General features: G+C 40.8%; 1 protein-coding gene across 12 annotated transcripts in view; it reads right to left on the reverse strand.

Annotated features, from left to right (window-relative positions):
- The window catches only part of EIF4G3 (eukaryotic translation initiation factor 4 gamma 3), a 386,245-nt gene that overhangs the window by 97,263 nt on the left and 268,631 nt on the right, over positions 1-20,351 (reverse strand). For 8 of the 12 annotated variants that reach the window (XM_072609175.1, XM_072609170.1, XM_072609167.1 and 5 more), the window contains 2 exons: positions 16,038-16,146; positions 11,360-12,196 (listed from right to left, as the gene is read on the reverse strand). In XM_072609175.1, coding sequence (XP_072465276.1) covers positions 11,360-12,196; positions 16,038-16,146 — 946 coding nt within the window. The remainder of the gene's footprint in view (positions 1-11,359; positions 12,197-16,037; positions 16,147-20,351) is intronic. The other 4 variants (XM_072609173.1, XM_072609172.1, XM_072609168.1 and 1 more) reach the window with 2 other exon arrangements.

A 20,351-nucleotide genomic window follows, 5' to 3' on the forward strand; every position in this document is an offset into this window, starting at 1 on the left:
CCTTGAAGTCAAGAAGCTTTTGCTTCATGTCTCTAGCACTTAGCACATGCTTAGCAAATAACAGGCATTTAAGGAATCCCTGTAAACTGGCTAAATAAATTTGTAAATGTGGTAAGAATGCCACATAAGCCTTTAATAAGTCATCGATAAAAATGTTAAAATACCCAAAGGACAAGAATAGGGATTGGGGCCCTTACTACATGTCACGCTAACACTGGACTCTGCATACAGACACCCAACTAGCCAGGAATCTATCTATCTGGCAAACTCACATCTGATTTTTCTCTCATAAGATTATCCAATGCACTACAGAATTTTCTTTTTTTTTTTTTAATTTAACTTTTAACATTTATTTTCACAAAATTTTGGGTTACAAATTTTTCTCCCCTTTTATCCCCTCCCCCCCCCAAACCCAAGCATTCTAATTGCCCCTGTGACCAATCTGCTCTCCCCTCTATCCTCCCTCCCTGCCCTTGTCTCCGTCTTCTCTTTTGTCCTGTAGGGCCAGATAGCTTTCTTAACCCCTTAACCTGTATTTCTTATTTCCCAGTGGTAAGAACATTACATTTGATCCTAACACTTTGAGTTCCAACATCTTTAGCTCCCTCCCTCTCCACCCCTTCCCCTTGGGAGACAAGCAATTCAATATAGGCCAATTCTGTGTAGTTTTGCAAATGATTTCCATACTAGTTGTATTGTATAGGACTAACTATATTTCCCTCCATCCTATCCTGTCCCCCATTACTTCTATTCTCTTATGATCCTTTCCCTCCCCATGAGTGTCGACCTCGGATTGCATTCTCCTCCCCATGCCCTCTCCTCTATCCTCCCCCCCACCCTGCTTGTGCCCTTGTCCCCCACTCTCCTGTATTGTGAGATAGGTTTTCCTATCAAAATGAGTGTGCATTTTATTCTTTCCTTTGGTGGAATGTGATGAGAGTAGACCTCATGTTTTTCTCTTGCCTCCCCTCTTTATCCCTTCACTAATAAGTCTTTTGCTTGCCTCTTTTATGAGAGATAATTTGCCCCATTCAACTTCTCCCCTTCTCCTCCCAATATTTCTCTCTCACTGCTTGATTTCATTTTTTTTTAAGATATGATCCCATCCTCTTCAATTCACTCTGTGCACTCTGTCTCTATGTATGTGTGCGTGTGTGCATGTGTGTGTGTGTGTGTACTCCCACCCAGTACCCAGATACTGAAATGTTTCAAGAGTTACAAATATTGTCTTTCCATGTAGGAATGTAAACAGTTCAACTTTAGTAAGTCCCTTATGACTTCTCTTTCCTGTTCACCTTTTCATGGTTCTCTTCATTCTTGTGTTAGAAAGTCAAATTTTCTTTTCAGCTCTGGTCTTGATGTTCATCAAGAAAATTTGAAAATTCTCTATTTCATTGAAAGACCATTTTTTCTCCTGAAGTATTATACTCAGTTTTGCTGGGTAGGTGATTCTTGGTTTTAGTCCTAGTTCCTTTGACTTCTGGAATATCCTATTCCATTCCCTTCGATCCCTTAATGTAGAGGGTGCTAGATCTTGTGTTATCCTGATTGTATTTCCACAATACTTGAATTGTTTCTTTCTAGCTGCTTGCAATATTTTCTCTTTCACCTGGGAATTCTGGAATTTGGCCACAATGCTCCTAGGAGTTTCTCTTTTTGGATCTCTTTCATGCGGTGTTCTGCGGATTCCTTGAATATTTATTTTGCCCTCTGGTTCTAGAATCTCAGGGCAGTTTTCCTTGATAATTTCATGGAAGATGATGTCTAGGCTCTTCTTTTGATCATGTTTTTCAGGTAGTCCCAGAATTTTTACATTGTCTCTTCTGATTCTATTTTCCAGGTCAGTTGTTTTTCCAATAAGATATTTCACATTATCTTCCATTTTTCGAATCTGCACGCTATGTTCTGTGATATCTGTCTTTCTCATAAAGTCCTTAGCATCCATCTGTGCCATTCCAGTTTTGAAAGATCTATTTTCTTCAGTGAGCTTTTGAATCTCCTTTTCCATTTGGCTAATTCTGCTTTTGAAAGCATTCTTCTCCTCATTGGCTTTTTGAACCTCTTTTGCCAATTGAGTTAGGCTAGTTTTCAAGGTGTTAATTTCTTCAACATTTTTTTGGTTCTCCTTTAGCAGGGAGCTGATCTGCTTTTCATGCTTCTCTTTCATCCCTCTCATTTCTCTTCCCAGTTTTTCCTCCACCTCTCTAACTTGATTTTCAAAATTCTTTTTGAGCTCTTCCATGGCCTGAGCCCATTGGGTGGGCTGGGGCACAGAATCCTTGATTTCTGTGTCTTTGCCTGATGGTAAGCATTGTTCTTCCTCGTCAGAAAGGAAGGGAGGAAGTATCTTTTCTCCGAGAAAGTACCCTTCAATAGTTTTATTTCTTTTCCCTTTTCTGGGCATTCTCCCCAGCCAGTGGCTTGACCTCTGAATATTCTCCTCACACCCACCTCACCTCCTGATCCTCCCAGCCAGCATTTGGGGACTGAGATTCAAATGCTGCGTCCCGCCTTAGGGCTTTTGGCGGGGGCAGGGCTGCTATTCAGCGTGAGAATTAAGTTCAGATGGTCAGGTCGGGGCAGGGCCGCCTCTCAGGCTCTGTTCCCTCAGGGGGTTTATGCACAGATCTTCCACAATGGATCCAGGCTCCCGACCGCTTGGGGAGCCCCTGTCTGCAGCCGCCTCTCAGCTTCTATCTCCCAGGGGGGCCCGAGCCATGGGGGCACCCCACTCCCCTCTCGACCCGCCAAAGAGACTCTCTCACCGACCCTCGTCACCGGGGGGGGGGGGGGGGGGCCCCTTGTGCCGCCGCTGGAGATCCCGTCTCTGAAGCCTGCTCGGATCTGTACCTCTCGGAGCCGCGGCCGCCGCAGGTCTGGGCTGGGCTCTGCGTCTGCAGCGCGATGGACCTTTTGCGGGAGGTTTGCAGGTCCCTCTGTGGGTGGAGGGACCTGCGTGGCTGTCCCCGAAGCCCGCTCGGATCTTTTCCTCACGGTGTCGTGGCCACTGCAGGGCTGCACTCAGCTCCCAGTCCCGGCGCCCAGTCTGCAGCGCGAAGGGCCCCCCGCGAGAGGTTTGCAGGTCTCTCTGGAACAGAAATCTCCCTCGCTCCAATATTCCGTGGCCTCTGGGTGCAGAATTCATGGTGAGTTGGTCCCCTCTAGCCGTTCTGTGAGTTGTGGGTTCGGAGCTATGTGTATGTGCGTCTTTCTACTCCGCCATCTTGGCTCCACCCCCCCCAGAATTTTCTTGTGAACCAGTTTGCTAAGTTCCAGAAAGAAGGAAACAAGGTTACTTTGGCATAACCTGTACCTGACTGAGCTATGATGCTGCTTTTCTAGATGTTCAGTTTGAGAATATGGCCAGTAGATACTGGCCTACAGTTTGCACAACATATCACCTTTTCTTTCTAAAAATAACAATATCTGATCTTCCAGTCTAATGGTCCTCCCATTCTTCAGAATTTATAAATAGCACTGACTGTGCCTTAGCAATCTTCTCTTCCGGCATTTGAAGCCCTAGAGGCTGTTTCATGATCTCCTTATTTCTAGTGCTCATCCATGCCCTAAGCGCCATTTTCACTCTATCCTCAGTAGGTCAAATGAAGCAGCTCTGACTTCTCTTTGCTGCTGGCTCTCATTAATTCACTCATCCCCACCAACAGTTCTACTCTCCCTTTGATTAGGCTCAATTCTGGTCCAAAAAGAAGTCCCCAGTGATGTTGTCTCTAGCTGTCCTCAACAGTCTTAACTCCTGGAATATGGTCATCTCGACACTGCTCTCAGGCTACCCAGCCAAGCATCCTTAGCCATCTGTTACCAATGCTTGTCTCTATCAGTCACGTAGAACAGAGATATCTTTTAGTACTGAGCTTGGCTGCTGAGTACTCAGATCACCCAAACTAGGCTCCTGAGCTACACTTTTAATTTTTCGCCTCATCAGAGCTGTTTCCTGGATAATATTCTCTACTCCTTGTGTACCCACCACGTGTCTTTGAGTCACCTGCAGTTCTAACTCAGAGACTGGTACTCAAAGATCCATAAACCATATAGCATTTAAAAAACACAGCAAAAATGTCTGCGTCAAAAATATAACTTCCTCTGACCCCACAGCTTAAAAAATAATGTATCATATTTCTATAAGGCTTTGAGGTTTATAATGCATTGTTATCACAACGTGAAATAGGTAGTAGTATTAGTAATAGTAGTATTATGCATACTTCACGATATCGACACTGAGGCTCAGAAAGGCAAGGTGACTTGCCCAAGACAACGTGGCTACAGTCATTGTCACAGTCAGGACTGGAAGCCAGGTCTTTTATTCTAAGGCAGTTGCTTTCTTCACCATTTTATGGTATACCAACTAAAATAAGGTAAATGAAATTAAATAAATGATAGGGAAGGTGCTCAGAGAAAGGAAGAGGATGAACACACTCATCTATATAATTAGAGCTCAGATTTACGTGTTATTCACTTGAACTCTATGAAATAGATGATGGAATCTAGTTTTTGAAGTATCATGAGTTCACCCCTTTGCAACGTCATAGGATTTAGAGATAATGATGATGATGATGACAGCTAACATTTACATAGCCCTCACTGTGTGCTAACAACTTTTCATTATTATCTTATTTAATCCTCACAACAACCCTGGGAGATAGGTTTTATTACTATCCCCATTTTAAAGATGAGGGAATTGAGGCAAAAATGGCTTGCCCAGGGGTCATAGAGAGTAAATGTGAACTCAGGTCTTCCTGACTGAAAGCCTAGCACCCTATATCCAACACACTACTTAGATGGAAGAAACCTTTGAGAACAACTCATTCAAGTCACTAATTTTACTGATTATCTTGTGGGAGTGCCGAGAGGCAGTACGTGCCATGCAAATCAAACCACCTCAATCACTGCCACTACCTCCCCATGTCATCCCTGCTTCTGGCCTCGGCCCCACAGCCACTACTAAGGGGAACAATCACTGTGGAAAAGGAATCCCCCTTCCATACTGCCACCACCACCTGGCACTGCCAAGCATGGCAGCCCCAGAGTAGGAGTACTATCTCTAGCCCAGGCCCAGGCCCATCATGTTGGGAAGGAGCCCCTGGCTTCTGTCTGAGAGAGCTGCTACCTCACCTCTTCTGTAGCTACACATAATGGAGACCTGGAGAAGAACCTTGTCACCACCAAAATCCTTGATCCTATCCACCTCAGAAATGGAGATGATTTGGTCAATAGGAACGACACTAAAGAAGAGGCATTCCGTTCTCTTTGGCCACTGCCCCCTAAGTACTAAGGGCTTTTCCACTGACTTCTTGGTGAAACTGTGCGCTCTTAAAGAGCCTGTCTGACTTTTCTATTTATACCACTAGCACTAAGTATGGTGCTTTGCACATTTTGTTCGTTACTGTTCAATCGTTTTTCAGTTGGTCTGACTCTCCATGACCCCATTTGGGGTTTTCTTGGCAAAGACACTGGAGTGGTTTGCCATTTCCTTCTCCAGCTCATTTGACAGATGAGGCAAACGGGGTAAAGTGATTTGCTCAGAGTCACACAGTTACTAAGCATCTGAGGCTGGATTTGAACTCATAAAGATGAGTTTTCCTGACTCCAGGCTCAGCACTTTATCCACTATACCACCTAGCTGCTGGTTTGCACATAGTAAATACTTAATAAATTATTTCATTCTTTCATTGGAACCTTTGGCCCTGAGAAATAAAGGTTCTGAATCTAAGCCCAGATATTCCAAATTCTGTGCTCCTTCCAATAGAGAACAGAAGAAGATGGATCTGTTTCTATTGCGACCACCTGACTCTAGGGCTTGTGATCTCACCTCCTGGCTGACAATAGCAGGATCAGGGGGAAAAAACTAGTTAATATTCTCTATAAAGAACGTATGGAGCCCTTTTCTTTTTAACCACAGAGCACAATGCTTAAAAAAAAAAAAAAAGTCCTGCCAGAAACAATTTGTAAAGTTTTATTAATTGTCTTTGAAATATTATGGCTGCATGTCAGATTTTGCCCTTTGGAGTTCTACAGGGCTTTACATTAAAGATATGACCTATGTATTAAAATACTGAAAACGTGTGTGTGTGTGTGCGCGCGTGTGTGCATGTGTGTGTGTCCTTCCCTTTCCAAACAATACCTTCCCACCCTGGAAAAAGAACCACATAATTTCAGGAAATTCACTTTTGAGAAATATAAAATTGGAGATAATCTTTTAAGTACCAAATCGTAAATCCCAAATGTTCACTACATACTCAACACAAACATCTAAGCAACCAGAGTCGGTTCTTCCCTAACAGAGATGGTGGAAAAGTAAAGATGTCACATTGTCCTTGCAGCAGCTTTTTTACAGTGCTTATTTATTCTATCTGAGACTCCCTGCCACCTTAACTCCTAGACCTGATTACTGACGAAGCATGCTTATAACCTGCCCATGGGACAGAAGTAGCAAAACTGAGATGAGAAAAAAGCTTCCCTAGCCATCTCCCTTCTCTGCTGTCCATTGTGCTTATGGTAAAGCAAAGGCTTGGGTGCACCCAGGACTGGACTGCTGTGGCAGCACTGGAGGCTTCAGGCCTTAGAGGCACACCTCCTTGAAGGCCTGACTCAAGCCAGCTACTTCTGCATATTATGGCATGGCGCAACAGGACACCATTCAGTGGCACTCAGATTCTTTCCTACATTTTTGTTCCCAATGAGGCTGAAGCTCTGGAAGGGCAGGAACATCCAGCAAAGGATGAGGCAGGTTTTTCAAAACTTTAAAAATACCAATCAGTTACAGCACAACCCAACAGCAAGAAGCTTCCGTGATACGACGCCAAGTGGTGGGCAACTCTGGGTCTAGTATGTAGTAGGCGCTCTCTTCATATTTGTTAATTACTAAATAAACTGCTTTCTTCCTTCTTTCCTACCCTGACATGAATCTGCTATCAAGCAGAAGAATTGGTATTTAAACCTAGGCCCCTTAATGTCTAAGTTAGTGTGATTTCCACACTATGTATGCTCATTCCTGGCATCCCATGCCCAATGATGCCTTGATGCTGGAGCATGGTATATCCCAGACCCCATAAAGACCTTTTAATTTTAAGAACAAACTCAAGTGTTGTCTCTTCTACAGCAGGATCATAAAAAGCCACTGTTTTCTATGCCTCCTATGCTCATCTTGTATTACTTGTATATGCGAATATGTGTGTGTACATATGTACGTGTAGGTATACACATACACACACACACACACATATATATATAAAATCACTTCATACTAGAATAGGGACTCTGAGAGCACGGATCATTTAATCTTTGCCTCATCCCTAACACCTCTCATAGTGCTCTGAGCATAGTAAAAACTTAATAAACATCTATAGTCTTTGATATGTTGTTTCTGCAGATAGTAAAGGGAATGACTTATACAGCTAAGGAAAATGGTTAAGAGGCAACTGTCCAGATAATAAGAGTCTGAACTAGACCTTTCCTTAAAAAATAAATAAATGTTTGCTGAACTGAATTGAATTCCTTGGATCTTGGTACAATCAATGTAGTATAAATTTGGGAGATGGAAGATAATTTTTGCCTGGCTTAGCTTATTACTGAGGTTCCAGAACAGTATCAACTTAGAAATCATTACCAGAAGTGGTCATGGTAGCCGTGTCCTGCTAATAATGCCCAGAGGCAGCAGCACAGTGGAAAGATCTGAATTTCTTGAGTTTACACCTCGGCTCTTGACATTATACTTATTACATTTGTATAAACTGGACAAAGTCCCTTTCCCTGTATGGGTCACAGTTTTTTCACCTGTAAAATGAAGGAGCTGGGCCAGATGACCTCTGAAGTTCTCTCCAGTTCTAAATCCTGGGGTTTTGTCAATGGTGGATCTAGATTCCTAAGACAGAATTATGTACGCTAATGTCAAATGCTACGAGTGATTTCTATGGCAACCCAGGTGTAAAACATAAGAGCCTTTAAAGATGAAAACATACAACTTGAATGATATTTTAAATTAAAAGGAGGATTACACCTCTTTGACAGTATCTCAAGTCCTACCTGGCATGCCCATCAAAGCCTCACTGACTCCAAAGGTTTCAATAGGACCTAAGAGCAGAACAAAGACAGTGTAGCCCACAGAGTCTGCATTTTTAAGCTATGTCCTCTATGTGAGGCAGCCTGGCTCAGCAGGAAAAGACACCCTAACTAGGAATAAAGAGAACTGGTTTGTGTAACTTTGTGACTTCGACTTCTTCCTATCCAAAATGGAAGTGTTGAATTAGATGCTGCTGACGTTGTAACATTCTGTGAACTATTCTCTCCCATCTCAAACTTATAACCCGAATGTACACTGCAGCCAGGCCCATACGTACAGAGACAGAATGTGGACCAATGCAGAGTACTAGAGCTGTGAACAGAAGAAGGCTTAAATGCCCACTCCTGATGACTTCACCAGGATTGCTAACTACACTGAACAAAAGGGTAACAGCCGTTATACGACCTACATCACTCACAGTGCTGTTGTTGCTTAAGAAAGTGCTTTATGAGTACACCATCAGTGAGAGCTAGGATTAACATCACTGAAGCTCACAACTTCTTATACCTCTGTTATCTCAAGTTAACTGCAAGAGGTAAAAGCAAAGATATTTTACCAGATTAAGAAATCATACCCACCTGAATTAACACATAAATCAGATAATAAAATGTGACCTGAGTGGCCTCTAAAATGGAATCTGACCATTGGAAAAAGGGAATACTCCTTTTACATCCATCTATCCTTTGCCTGATTACAGGCAAATCCTACAAATCACATGCCAATGGGATAAAAAAAATCCTTACCAAAAGGAAATGGTAAACAGACTGTCAGGTTCAGACTGAAACTCAGTTTGACATAGTCTATTCAACAATTCCTGCAGCAGCCGCAGAGAACAATCTGAGATTACTACAATGATTCCATTAACACCCTTTATAGGCCACTTTATAATACTTTACTGCTGCCTTTGTAGGCTCATCGGTATTTTATGATTTTTGCATTTAATAAATTCCATTGTGCCATTTTCAACTCATTATTAAAATGGACTGAAAATTAATTTAGGATTAATTTAGCACAGATATGGAACTGCAATCTCTAAGGCAGAAGTACATAATTTAATCACAGAACAGATGTGTACACACACTTTTGTGTTCATTCATTCTTCCAAATACACTGCTATCAGTAGCTATCTTGCAAGTGTAGAAAAAGCTGCACCTTGATCAGCAATTCCTGTCTGTAATATACACCAATTTTCCTGGAAGGACAGCTCCTGATATCAGACTCAACTCTAACTCCCAGGAAAATGACACTAAATTCATGGCTTTTAGCAGACTAGAGGAAACAGAGCTCTTCATTATCCATACTTAAGCTACCCCCACAGAGGTGTGAGGAAAGTACTTGGCAAACTGTAAGGGGTGAGTTAGATAAACATGAACTATTATGATCACTGCCAGGAAAAATACCACTTCACTATCAGGAAATTCGGTCTTTAGAACAGAAGGAGCACGAAACCTTTTTTGGGTCCTGGACCCCTTGGCCAGTCTGTTGAAGCCTACAGATCCCTTCTCAGAAGAATGTTTTTAAATATAAAACATAAATTACACAGGATTACAATGGAAATCAATCATTATTGAATAGTTTTTCAAAGTTAAAAAAAAAACACCCAAATTCACTGACTCCAGGTTAATAAATACCACCCTAGAATAAAGGCATCCAACACCTTAAAAATGTTGAAGCAAATTCTAGAATCTTGATTCTATGTTATTAGGTACCTTCCTCCAATGTATTACAAAATGAATTTTTGTATAGTCAATGTCCACTTATTCAGGTCTACGTTCACTGCTTAGTAAATAAAAGCTGGATGGGCTTTGATGGGCTTCCCAGGTGGGTGGTGGAGGAAATTCTCCAGTTAAGTGCTGGGCTGGCTAACACTAACAGCTCATGTTATAGGGCACTTTAAGGTTTCCAAAGCCCTTCACATCTACTGACAGATGAAAGGCTAGATGGGGTAAGGGGGACAAACACACATAAATTATAATCTTGAATGTAGGCCCCACGTGCTCCATCTCGTAGATTGCATAGCACACAACACTCAATAAATAAGGATGACTGTGATGAGGATGGGGGAGATGGCAATGACAAGGTTTTTGTACTTCAGCCATCTGGGAATCCACCCTTATTCATCAAACTGCTTCACTACTAGCTATACTATCAATATTTAAGGAAATAGTGCTGAATCTCATAAGCAATGACAATGGTAACACATAATTACCCAAAAAGGGCTAAACTTATAGGTTTTAAGATAAAACTACAATGGTATTGAACCAAATGCAGCTGAAAAGAGGAAAGCTTTCAATGAGGATTTTAAGACTTCAATGAAGACTATATGTATAAAACCAGGGCCTCAGTCAACTACAGTAGATATTAAGAAATGATTTAGCAAAGGGAGAATCTATACTTTAGGGATCAATAAGTCCATTTTAAACTTAGAGGAAAAAGATTCTACTATCTGAAAAGCAGAGGGTTTCACATTTCTCAGGAAGCCATTGTATTCTCTCAAAAACAAGCACGTAATCTCCAAACTTACATTGCCTACTCTGCTTCCTGTCTTCTCTAATCTGAATTTATAGGAAGTGGCTTTACATATACAAAGACCCAGTGAATTCCAGCCATGACTTAGGTCTTCCATTCTGAAGTCAAAGACCAAGTCAGCAGGGAGACAAGACAAGATCACAAAGAGCTTGGTAGGAGACTTCATTCCCACAAACCACACTATTGCACAGCTGATTCAGAACCACTTAGACATTAGAATTAATGAGCTATTAAATCAATAAATGTCACATTTCTTGAATAAATGAAAATTCCATTTACATGCAAAGCCAACAAAGTAGGAAGAATGTTACAGAACATAGTGAAAAAAAAATCTCCACAGATGAAAACAGCCTAGAGATTTTAACCTTGCAAATTTCTGTATTAAAAGAGTCCTCTATTATACTCTACTCTGATACCTTTGCATGGTCTGGAAGAGATCTAGAGGGGAAACTAAGGCTGTCTGCAGAACACAAATTCTACACTTGGTCCAATTGGTACAGCCTAAGTAACACTAGCTATCAGGTTTTTGCTGATATCATTGTTGTTGCTGACTACAAGAACCCAGGAAGACAATTTCTTAAAGGTGTAGAGGGGTCTGATTATCATGGTGTATGAATAATCCAAGCAGATGAAATAACAGATCCTTCAAATATTTGAAATAAAGAAAACAGTTAAAAAAACCAATGCAATAAACAAATAGGTCTTTTCCTTAAGCTTGGCAAACCTGAGCCTCTGAAAGCAGGCAAAGCTTACCTGGGACAGGGCTCTTTCTTGAATTGAGGTTCTGAGAATCCACAATCTCTTCCGTTTGCCCGTCGGCTTCCACCTCCACTTTTGGTTGGCTATCTCTTGCATCATCGCTAAGGGCAGTTCTTATGTTTTCCTCTTCTTCTAAAACTCCAGCAACTACAGCAGGAACACTAGGAGCACTAGCTGTAGTGAGAGCAGCAGGAACTGGAGGAGGGGAAGCTGGAGGAGGAGGAGGAGATGGAGAAAGAGAAAAGACTGTGGGAATGGTGATGGGTGTTGGTGAGCTCTCCACTTTTAGATCTTCAGAGGGATGTTCCAGAACTTCCAGATCAACAGGCAAAGGCAATATTTCCTGCTTTACAATTTCCACAATCCTCTCTGTAGGTGTCAATTTTTCACTAACTCCATTCATTTCATTAATGAGGTTTGTAGTGGAAATCACTGGAATATCACTGGGTGCTACACCACAGAGATCCTTGCATACATCATCTTCTGCTTCGTGTGTTGGTGATGGATTTGATGTTTCTGTGCAAGGTACAGGACTGGGCAAAGGTATCGCATCGTCTTTTGGAGAGGCAAGTTCACATCGATCATCTCCACCTGCTGTGAAGGCAGGCAGGTTACACAGAGGGACAGCAGGGATGGTGGGAGGAACAGGACTGAGAACAGCGGGAGCCATGGTGCTAGGTGACAGAGGAGGAAGAGGAGGAGGAAGCTCTGCTATAGATTCCACTGAAGTCGTCTCAGGGATTGGACCAGCTTCTTTCTTTTCCCCACTAGGCTCTAGGCTAGGGACTGGGGAAGGAGACTTCAATACTGAATCTGGTTTTGGCTTCTCTTCTGGGGAAAGAAAAAATACAAAGTCTAAGAAGATCAATTTGCATCACATTATCATGGGCTACTTCTTTTGTCTTAGATTCCAAAACTCTTTAACAATAATAAAGAGACCAAAAAATTAAACATTACCTACTAGCCAAGAAAAATATTAACCACCTGCCCTCTTTCCTTCACATCACATCCACTGCCAACTCATAGGTCCCCAACAGCCTTAGGTTTGATTTTGGAGTATGACTGTTTTATATCCCAGGAAACCTAATGCAGCAAATTGATTTGTGTTAAGGCAGGAGGTTTAACAGGAGTATCTCAGTGAACCCCAGATAATCCATCTTGTGGAGCATACTAAAGGAAGCAGGGTTAGTTCCCATGGTAGAACGGCCTTCAGCCTTGTCAAACTTCTGCTCCCTGCAGAAATGTCTTCTATGACAGGCTCTGTGTCTGTGGCAGAGGCCGATTCCCAGCCCAAGTCAATAATGTAAGGTTCCATGTATTTAAATAGAGGTCATTCCAGAAATATTTGCTAATAGATTTTCAGATGTGAAATAAAAACTCCTTTCAAAAATTAAAGTTCTATTTCTTATAAATGGAAAGAAATTGGAAATAAGAATCTTACAGCTTGGGTCAAATGATAATTTCAACAATTTTTGTGAAGGCTTCAAATGGTGAAGAATTTATAAGAATATGAGGCAAAAAGTATGAGGATATTCAGAAAAATAAGGTCCAGCAAATAAAACATTTGTTTTTCTAAGCCTTTGACAAAACAAAAAGTCCAAAGACTTTTAGGGTACCAAAAATATAATGAATTTTTTAAAGATATGCTTTCAGAATTTGTAAATTCCAAGTACCCGAAAGAAAGCTAATCTGAGGAAACTGAAAATGAGGGTAAGTTATACCTAATTTCCAAGTGGGTGTTTGTTTGGCAAGATAACAGGCTTCACTGGAAACAAAGACTGCATGACCATCATTCAAAAGAAAGCAAATTTTAAAATGCATTAGAAAGAGCATCCCTATGTTACAAAAAACAACTTTACTTTCTCTTCCACAGACTTTCAAAGCATCATTGATCCCTGTCCTTAACCACCAGATATTGGCCAAAGAAGCCTGTTAACAAAGCTCTGATCACCTAATCACATACACTTGGTGGTAAATATTATGAGTAGACTCATAAAGCCTCTGTTTTCTTGCCTTTGAACTAACTAGCCTTAAAACTCACTTTAATTTATGGGTTTCATGCTAATATTTCTAAAAATTAGCCCTTACCACCCATTTGATTACAGTGGTAAAGTGGAAACATGGGAATCCTTATACTGTTTACAATACAAAATACTGTTAGAAACATCAATCATTAATTTCTAATTCACTCTTTGTGGCTGGTTAGATATGGCCTTGAGTACACTCACTCCGGCAACCATTCACCAGAAAGAATCCTGTATGACTGCTGGATGAAACTGACAACATGAGTAAAAGAGCTCTGCACCTGTGATCAGAGTGAGCGCACCAATCTAAGCACAGCTTTCCCAAAAGGGATTTCCTTTGGTGGAGCTTAGGCCAAAGCAGACCCAGCAATGCTAATGTCACAGGAATGAAGGAGCCATCACTGGCTCCGCAGCTCAGGGGCTTGGGGGAGCTCAGGACAGAAGAGTAAAGAAACAACTCTGGGTCAGCGAGAGGCCAGCACTCGTGGCTGAAGCCCAGAACAAGTCTTCACTCCAGTTTTCTTTACTCTTTTCTAATGAGCCCACCCCTCAAAAAATGGTTCGGGTACTGCCTGGTCTCTACAGGGCCTCTGGTTCTCCTTATCCAGTAGGTATGAGGGTCTTCACAGTGATGTCATATCACAATATCGGGAAGGAGAAAATAAAACAGAACAAAAAAACGTAAAATGATTTCTCTTTTCTTCCTGGGATTCTGAAACATTCCTTTTTGACAGTTTACAATTCTAAAATGCTGATGTTTATTACCGAATACACTAACCAAAAAGCGTGAAGAACAACCATGTTGGTTGGTTTCTCCCACACCCTCTGAAAATCTAGGTCTGAACTTACAAAATGGGCTGTATCCAAACATTAGTGTCCTTCTTCACAAAACAACTGAACAATGTCATTCTGTCCTCGGAAAGCTCCAGTCTAGCAGCAGAATGGTGTGTAAAAGATTTTCTATCTCAAGGAAGCTCAAAAACAATTCTGCCCTAGGGCTATGAGTCAAGTACTGGGAACACTGAACTTGGGGACGACCCCCAGTGTCATCAAAGAGTAGTGTTGAATGAACAACCCAGTTTCCAAGAGAAGGTATTGCCATATATTCTACATCCCAAACTGTGGCCATCTGGTTGATTTCTCACTCAGGAATTCCATGTCGTTTGTGTGAGTCTGCAAACCAAATTATTGCAAATGCTAAGTTTATTTCCCCCTCTGTCAAGTGTTTTCCAACTTTAATTTTTATATTTTCAAGGTGCACTAAAAGATCTGTCAAACCTTGGTAAAAAAAGCATGGTTTTAATGCATTTTAAATTGGCTCGAAACAAGCCTAACTCTTCCTCTGCTCCTCCTCATTGGCTAGAAGGGTGTATGAAAGCCAAATTCTGGAGGAACATGGACAGGGTAGAATCTTTAGTTAATTTGTGGTCTGCAGGTTTTTTTCTTCCAATAAGAACATTTTAATTTTTAATTTCATGAAGCCTCAATATAAACAACACTGGCAGAATGTAATGATTTAGATTTACTCTACCCCAACTCTTAAACACTATGCACGAACGCTGGGACACACTATACTTACATCTCAATAACCATCATTATTGCTGTGTAATGCAATGGGAGTATATTATAAGTCCAACTTTTAGTAGGTTTATAATGTGACCCTTAACATTTGGTCTGCACAATTAAATTCCTCTTCCACTTTAAATTCTAGGACAACTTTAAAATATTTTAAAGAATAGTAATGTACTGAAAATTTATTTCAAAAAAAATCTAGAATAATACTCACTAATTGAAAGTAAGAAAGGCACAAATAATTCAAAGGAACAGATATTCAAAACTTATTTCTATTTGTCTTTGGAAGGCAGTCGCCTACACATAATGTATACACAACAGGCACCCCTATTCCTACCATAATCTTATCCCAGGTCCCAGTTTTAGATAACCTAAAATCTGGTTAAGCAGAGTAATAAGGAAGTCATGGCTATCTCACATACACTGACAGTCTCAATGGGTTACAGATATTTGACTGTATTATCACTGAAGCTCATTCTGGAGTCAGTCAAATTTAAAAGTCTTTTTTAGGAAAAAATAAACTTTCCCCTTTTGCAATTCTAGAGACACTAAAACTAGTATTCGAGGAAGTTTTTTTGGCTTTTGTAGTAGAGGCAAGTAGAATTAGGCTATCAAAAAAATGGTTAGGGAAGTCTGATATCTCAAGGAGATAAATGGCATTTCTTTAAAAGTTAAAAAATAGGGAAACCATGTATTTGATCAAAATTATAAGCAAAGTGTTATCGGCCTTATAAATAAGTGGTTATGGTGAGAAAAACACTTTGTAAACTCTAATGTGCTATAGAAAGGGGAACTGTTATGTTAGGGGCCAATAAGATTTTAGGCAAACATGTGAAAAGTTGTAACTAGTCCTGACTCAGTTTCCTCAGAAGTTCACTTTGCTAGTCAATGTCTCTTAGCTTCGTTAAGGTGAAGATCAGATCTGAATCCTGAGGCTGAATACCTTCCTCACACAGATAAGTGTGGGGGCCAGGGGGGGAGGGAAGAGGAAGGGAGGGAAACATAATTAACAAGGAAGAGACAGAGAAAAGACTAAAGAACTCAAGAGAACAGGGAGAAAACAGCCATAAACAAACCTTGCTTCGGGTCGCTAGGCGCAGTGACAGGGGTGCCGGCAGCAAGATGAGTGTTCTCCACAGTCCCATAAACCACGGGGCTGTGCTCGGGGACCTGGCTGGACAGCTGCTGGGATTTGAAGTACAAAAAAGGGTGATAATGAGCGTGCGAACATAAAAACTAGCAACATGGAACGCAAGCAAGTAGGAGAGACAGAGTGGGGTGAAAGGTTAAAAAGAAAAAAAATAAAGCAAGGAAAAAAGGGAGTGACCAATTGAATTAAAAGTACATGGGAAAGGCAAGAGGGGAAGGAAAAAGGCGGCAGGAAAGGGGGAGGGAGGAAGAGATGATTACTATTAACCACAGCAAAAGAAGATGGCGCAACAGTCACAAACACAGTTCATCCTCTTGTGTTCCTTCTCAGGACATGAGGAATCTTCATGCTAGCAGTAACTTTCAAAATCCAAGTGGAAGAAGGGCAGAAGCTCGCTCTCTTCTCCACCTACATGATTTTTGCTAAGTTGTTCACATGTGGTACATGAAAGGCTTTGGGTGGAGGTTGCAGGGAAGGGGAGATGATCAGGGATCATCTGGTCTAATCCAATCATTGTACAAAGGAGAAAACTGATTCTGGAGATTATTTCTTTCTAACTCGTCTGAAAGGGATTGTTTTCTTTTTGGGAGAGAAATTAGAAATAAACTTCAAGAGGTTTTTCTGTTTGAGATTGGTAAGAATGTTCTTACTTCCCACCCAACTGCATTCAGCCTTGCTCCTACAATCCCTTACAGACTAAAGCTTATGGACTGACAGCTGTGAGGTCCTTCCAAGATAACCTCATCCAACCACTTTGTTTTACAATGGGGTGAACTGGAAGTCCAAAGAAGTTACAGGACTTCCTCCAGGTCATCTAGGAATATTAAGCAAAGATGAGATTGAAATTCAGATTCTCTGACTAGAGATCCGGAATCCTTTCCTATACACTCATGCTATTTAATGATTAACTCCAGAATTTGATTGTTCCTTGGTTCCTCCCCCCTCTACCATCCCCCAGCTTTTTCTGCCTAAGACAATCCCTTCCATGAACACCTCAGAGGGAACTAGAGGTATGGTCAACATTCACTTAGCATCATGTAGCACGCAGCAGTTCTCTTTGGGCTGCACAGTCATATAAAAGCCACAAAGCAAAGCAATGACTCTCTCCAGAGATGTGCAGACAATTCCTTACTATTCCATACTAACTTTCTATACTGAATTCTATCAAAGGATAGCTCCTTCTTCCTATGATGAGGAAGCTAGAAGGAAAATTTTGAAGGGAACAAATCTCACTAGAAACAATATTCCAGAGACACAAAATAAACCAGTTTGGACATCTGTCCCAGGAAATGGAAAACACTGCTAACTTGGTCATCAGTTTGTAGTATGCAGTATTGGGAAAAGAGGGAAATACACTTCTAGAAAAAACATTACTAAACTGAGCTGTGTCAGGCAAATCTCTATGATTTCTGGGATGCTGGAAGACAGATAAGGCCCACTAAATGGATTTATACACACATTTAACACAGAGCTATGTCCTAAAGGAGGTCACTAACTTTCAAAATTTTACATTAAAATTAATTATTTCATACTCAGCCTCATGATCAAGTCAAGAGGTAATAGCTGGATAAATCAATAAGGATGCTTCAAATTCAACAAAATTAACTTCTGTGGGACCAAGGCTCTTCCCCTTCTAATTATCATTGTTCAATACTTGGGGATGGATTTTCTTTCCTGAAGCACCATGGACTCAGGTTGTAGGTGGCAACAATAACTTTTGCTTGCTGTGTGACTGATACCTTCAAATCATGGCAAAGGAAACAGAAAGAGGCTGGAGCTGGAGGCAGCAGAGACTCATTCGGAGCTGCACGGTCATGCGTCATTTCATCTTGGTGAGCCCTCCGTGAAATGGGAATTATGCTATGTTTGGACTGTAGGTCAGCTTATTGCACAGACACTGGATGCTAAGTGTTTTGCAGACCTTAGACTGTTACATAAATGTCAGCTGCTATTCATTATCTCCAGGTGGTTCATTCTGAGCCCCAGATCTCATCAAGGGCAAGGCCAGGAGGACTGATAACAAGAAGACATTTTCACCTGTGCTATGTATTTTGGGATTCCTTTTTAAAAGTGGAAACAGGATGTTATTTCTATTTTTCCTCTACCTACTGGTATTCATTTCACTACAGCTCCAAACAAGACCCTATAAAATCCTTTGATACATACATTACATATAGGGGGCAGCTAATGACACAGTCCACAGAGTGCCAGGTCTAGAGTTAGGAAGATCTGAATTCAAATCTGACCCCAGACACTTATTAGCTATGTGACCCCTGGGCAAATCACCTCATCCTATTTGCCTCAGTTTCCTCATCTGTAAAATGAGCTAGAGGAAGAAATGGCGAACTACTCCAGCACCTCTGCCAAGAAAATTCCAAATGAGGTCAAGTTGAACATGACTAAAGTGACTGAAGAACAACAATTTTTTTTTTAAATCTGAGCTACTGATTTCTGTTTGAATTCCAGTTAAATAATGAAACAGAGCTATAATTATTAGTCTATTCTAAATCATTCATGTGAGAAGAAAAAATCAGCCTGTGACTTGAGTTTTATATTGGGAAGGTTTCAGAGCTATAAATGAAAATTCTGACACAGTTCAGTATCACTGGTTGAAAATAGCCCTATGATAAAGGAGACACACCGTATAAATGGATGTCTGTTAGGATGACTTGGTTATCTACAATTTCTAAATAAAAATATGATTAGTCTTATTAACTTAATAGGAAAAGAGACTATATGTCATTCTAAAAGACTGCAGGGCTGAACATCTAAAAAATGGTAAAATGTGCCCACCGGGCCACAGAAAACTACAGTGCTCAAGGATAAGGTGGATAGCCAAAGTAATCACAAATCTGCCCGTAAAGTCTAGGACCCTAACATTAATATATCAAGAAACTTTTTCTAACCTAACATGAAAAAGACTAATCTTTAAATGAAAATTTCTCCATAATGTACCATATCTAAAGGAGCATCATGAGCAAATGTCCATAAGAAAAGAGTGATTTTAGGAATAAGCAACCTTGAAAATAAAAAAACAAAAAAACCGTGCTGGAAATGTCCATTTCTAAACATCAAGTTAAGACCTAAGAGATTAGCATTTCAAATGCTACCAGATAGTAAATAGAGCCCCAGAAGGGGTAATCACCACATAAAGAGTTCTCATCTAGGGTCTTTATGGGAAGACGATTATACCTTCAGACTAGATCTGTCCTGTACATTTTTCTCAGTCCCTTCTGTGTGTTACAGTCTTATCTCCGAAGGAGGATGGAAACATATCATGCAGGTAGACCTAATTTTATAGATCATATATATTCTTGGAAAGTTTGTTTACCCCAATTTTAGGGGAAAAGAGTAATTATTTTCCCACCGACATAATTTCTGGCTAGCTCTATTTCAATTTTAGAATGACCTTCAATTGACCTAGAAAAAAGAGATATATAGAAAAGAGGTCAAATAAGGGTAATAAATGCTATTATGTCAAGGAAAGGTCATAGCTATTCTATTTGGTCCCAGAAAGAAAGACTAGGAGTCAGTGATGGAGGCTGCAAGGAGGCAGGAAAAAGCCATCAATGAGGATTCTCCTAGGCATGGACTCCTCCCAGAGACATGAGATACCTTCAGATACAACCTGGATGGCTATTCATCAGGCGTGTCGTTTCTTGACTTCATGTTTGTAATATGGGTTAGATCACACAATGCGCTCCCTTCCAACTCCCAAATTCTCTGATTCTCTGTGACAGGGAAAAGACGAGATGGAAAAGTCCAAGAAAAGGGTTCAAATCTGACTTCTCCTATTTATTTCCTGGGTTTGTGGCAATGGGACAGTCACTTAACTTCCTAGATTTTAACTTCCTCTTGTGTGAAGTGAGAGTCTGAATCTACAACACTGTGAACCTATGATTATGATTCCTGACATCTTAGTTTTAAATTCCTTCCTTTTTAAGATTTGAAATAAGTCAGTCTGGGTCATAGGAGACCTACTTCCTCCTCACTGCTATTCCCCCCATTAAGGTCCTCCTTTGATAGTCAGAGCACCCTGGGTCCTCTATGGCAAGTTGAGTAGCATGGCAGGGACAACAACATTAGAAAAGCTCCATATCAACAGCAAAGGCTGATAAGCCTAGAAGTGACAGTATAAGAACTTTGTGATTAGGAACTGGGGAAGACACTGTGGGAATCAGGGCTTCTTATGGAGAAACCATATGGCTATGCTACATTTACAATGGAGAATAGAAAACTT

The sequence above is a fragment of the Notamacropus eugenii genome, chromosome 5, assembly GCF_028372415.1.
Source record: "Notamacropus eugenii isolate mMacEug1 chromosome 5, mMacEug1.pri_v2, whole genome shotgun sequence".
NCBI classification, from domain to species: Eukaryota; Metazoa; Chordata; class Mammalia; order Diprotodontia; family Macropodidae; genus Notamacropus; species Notamacropus eugenii.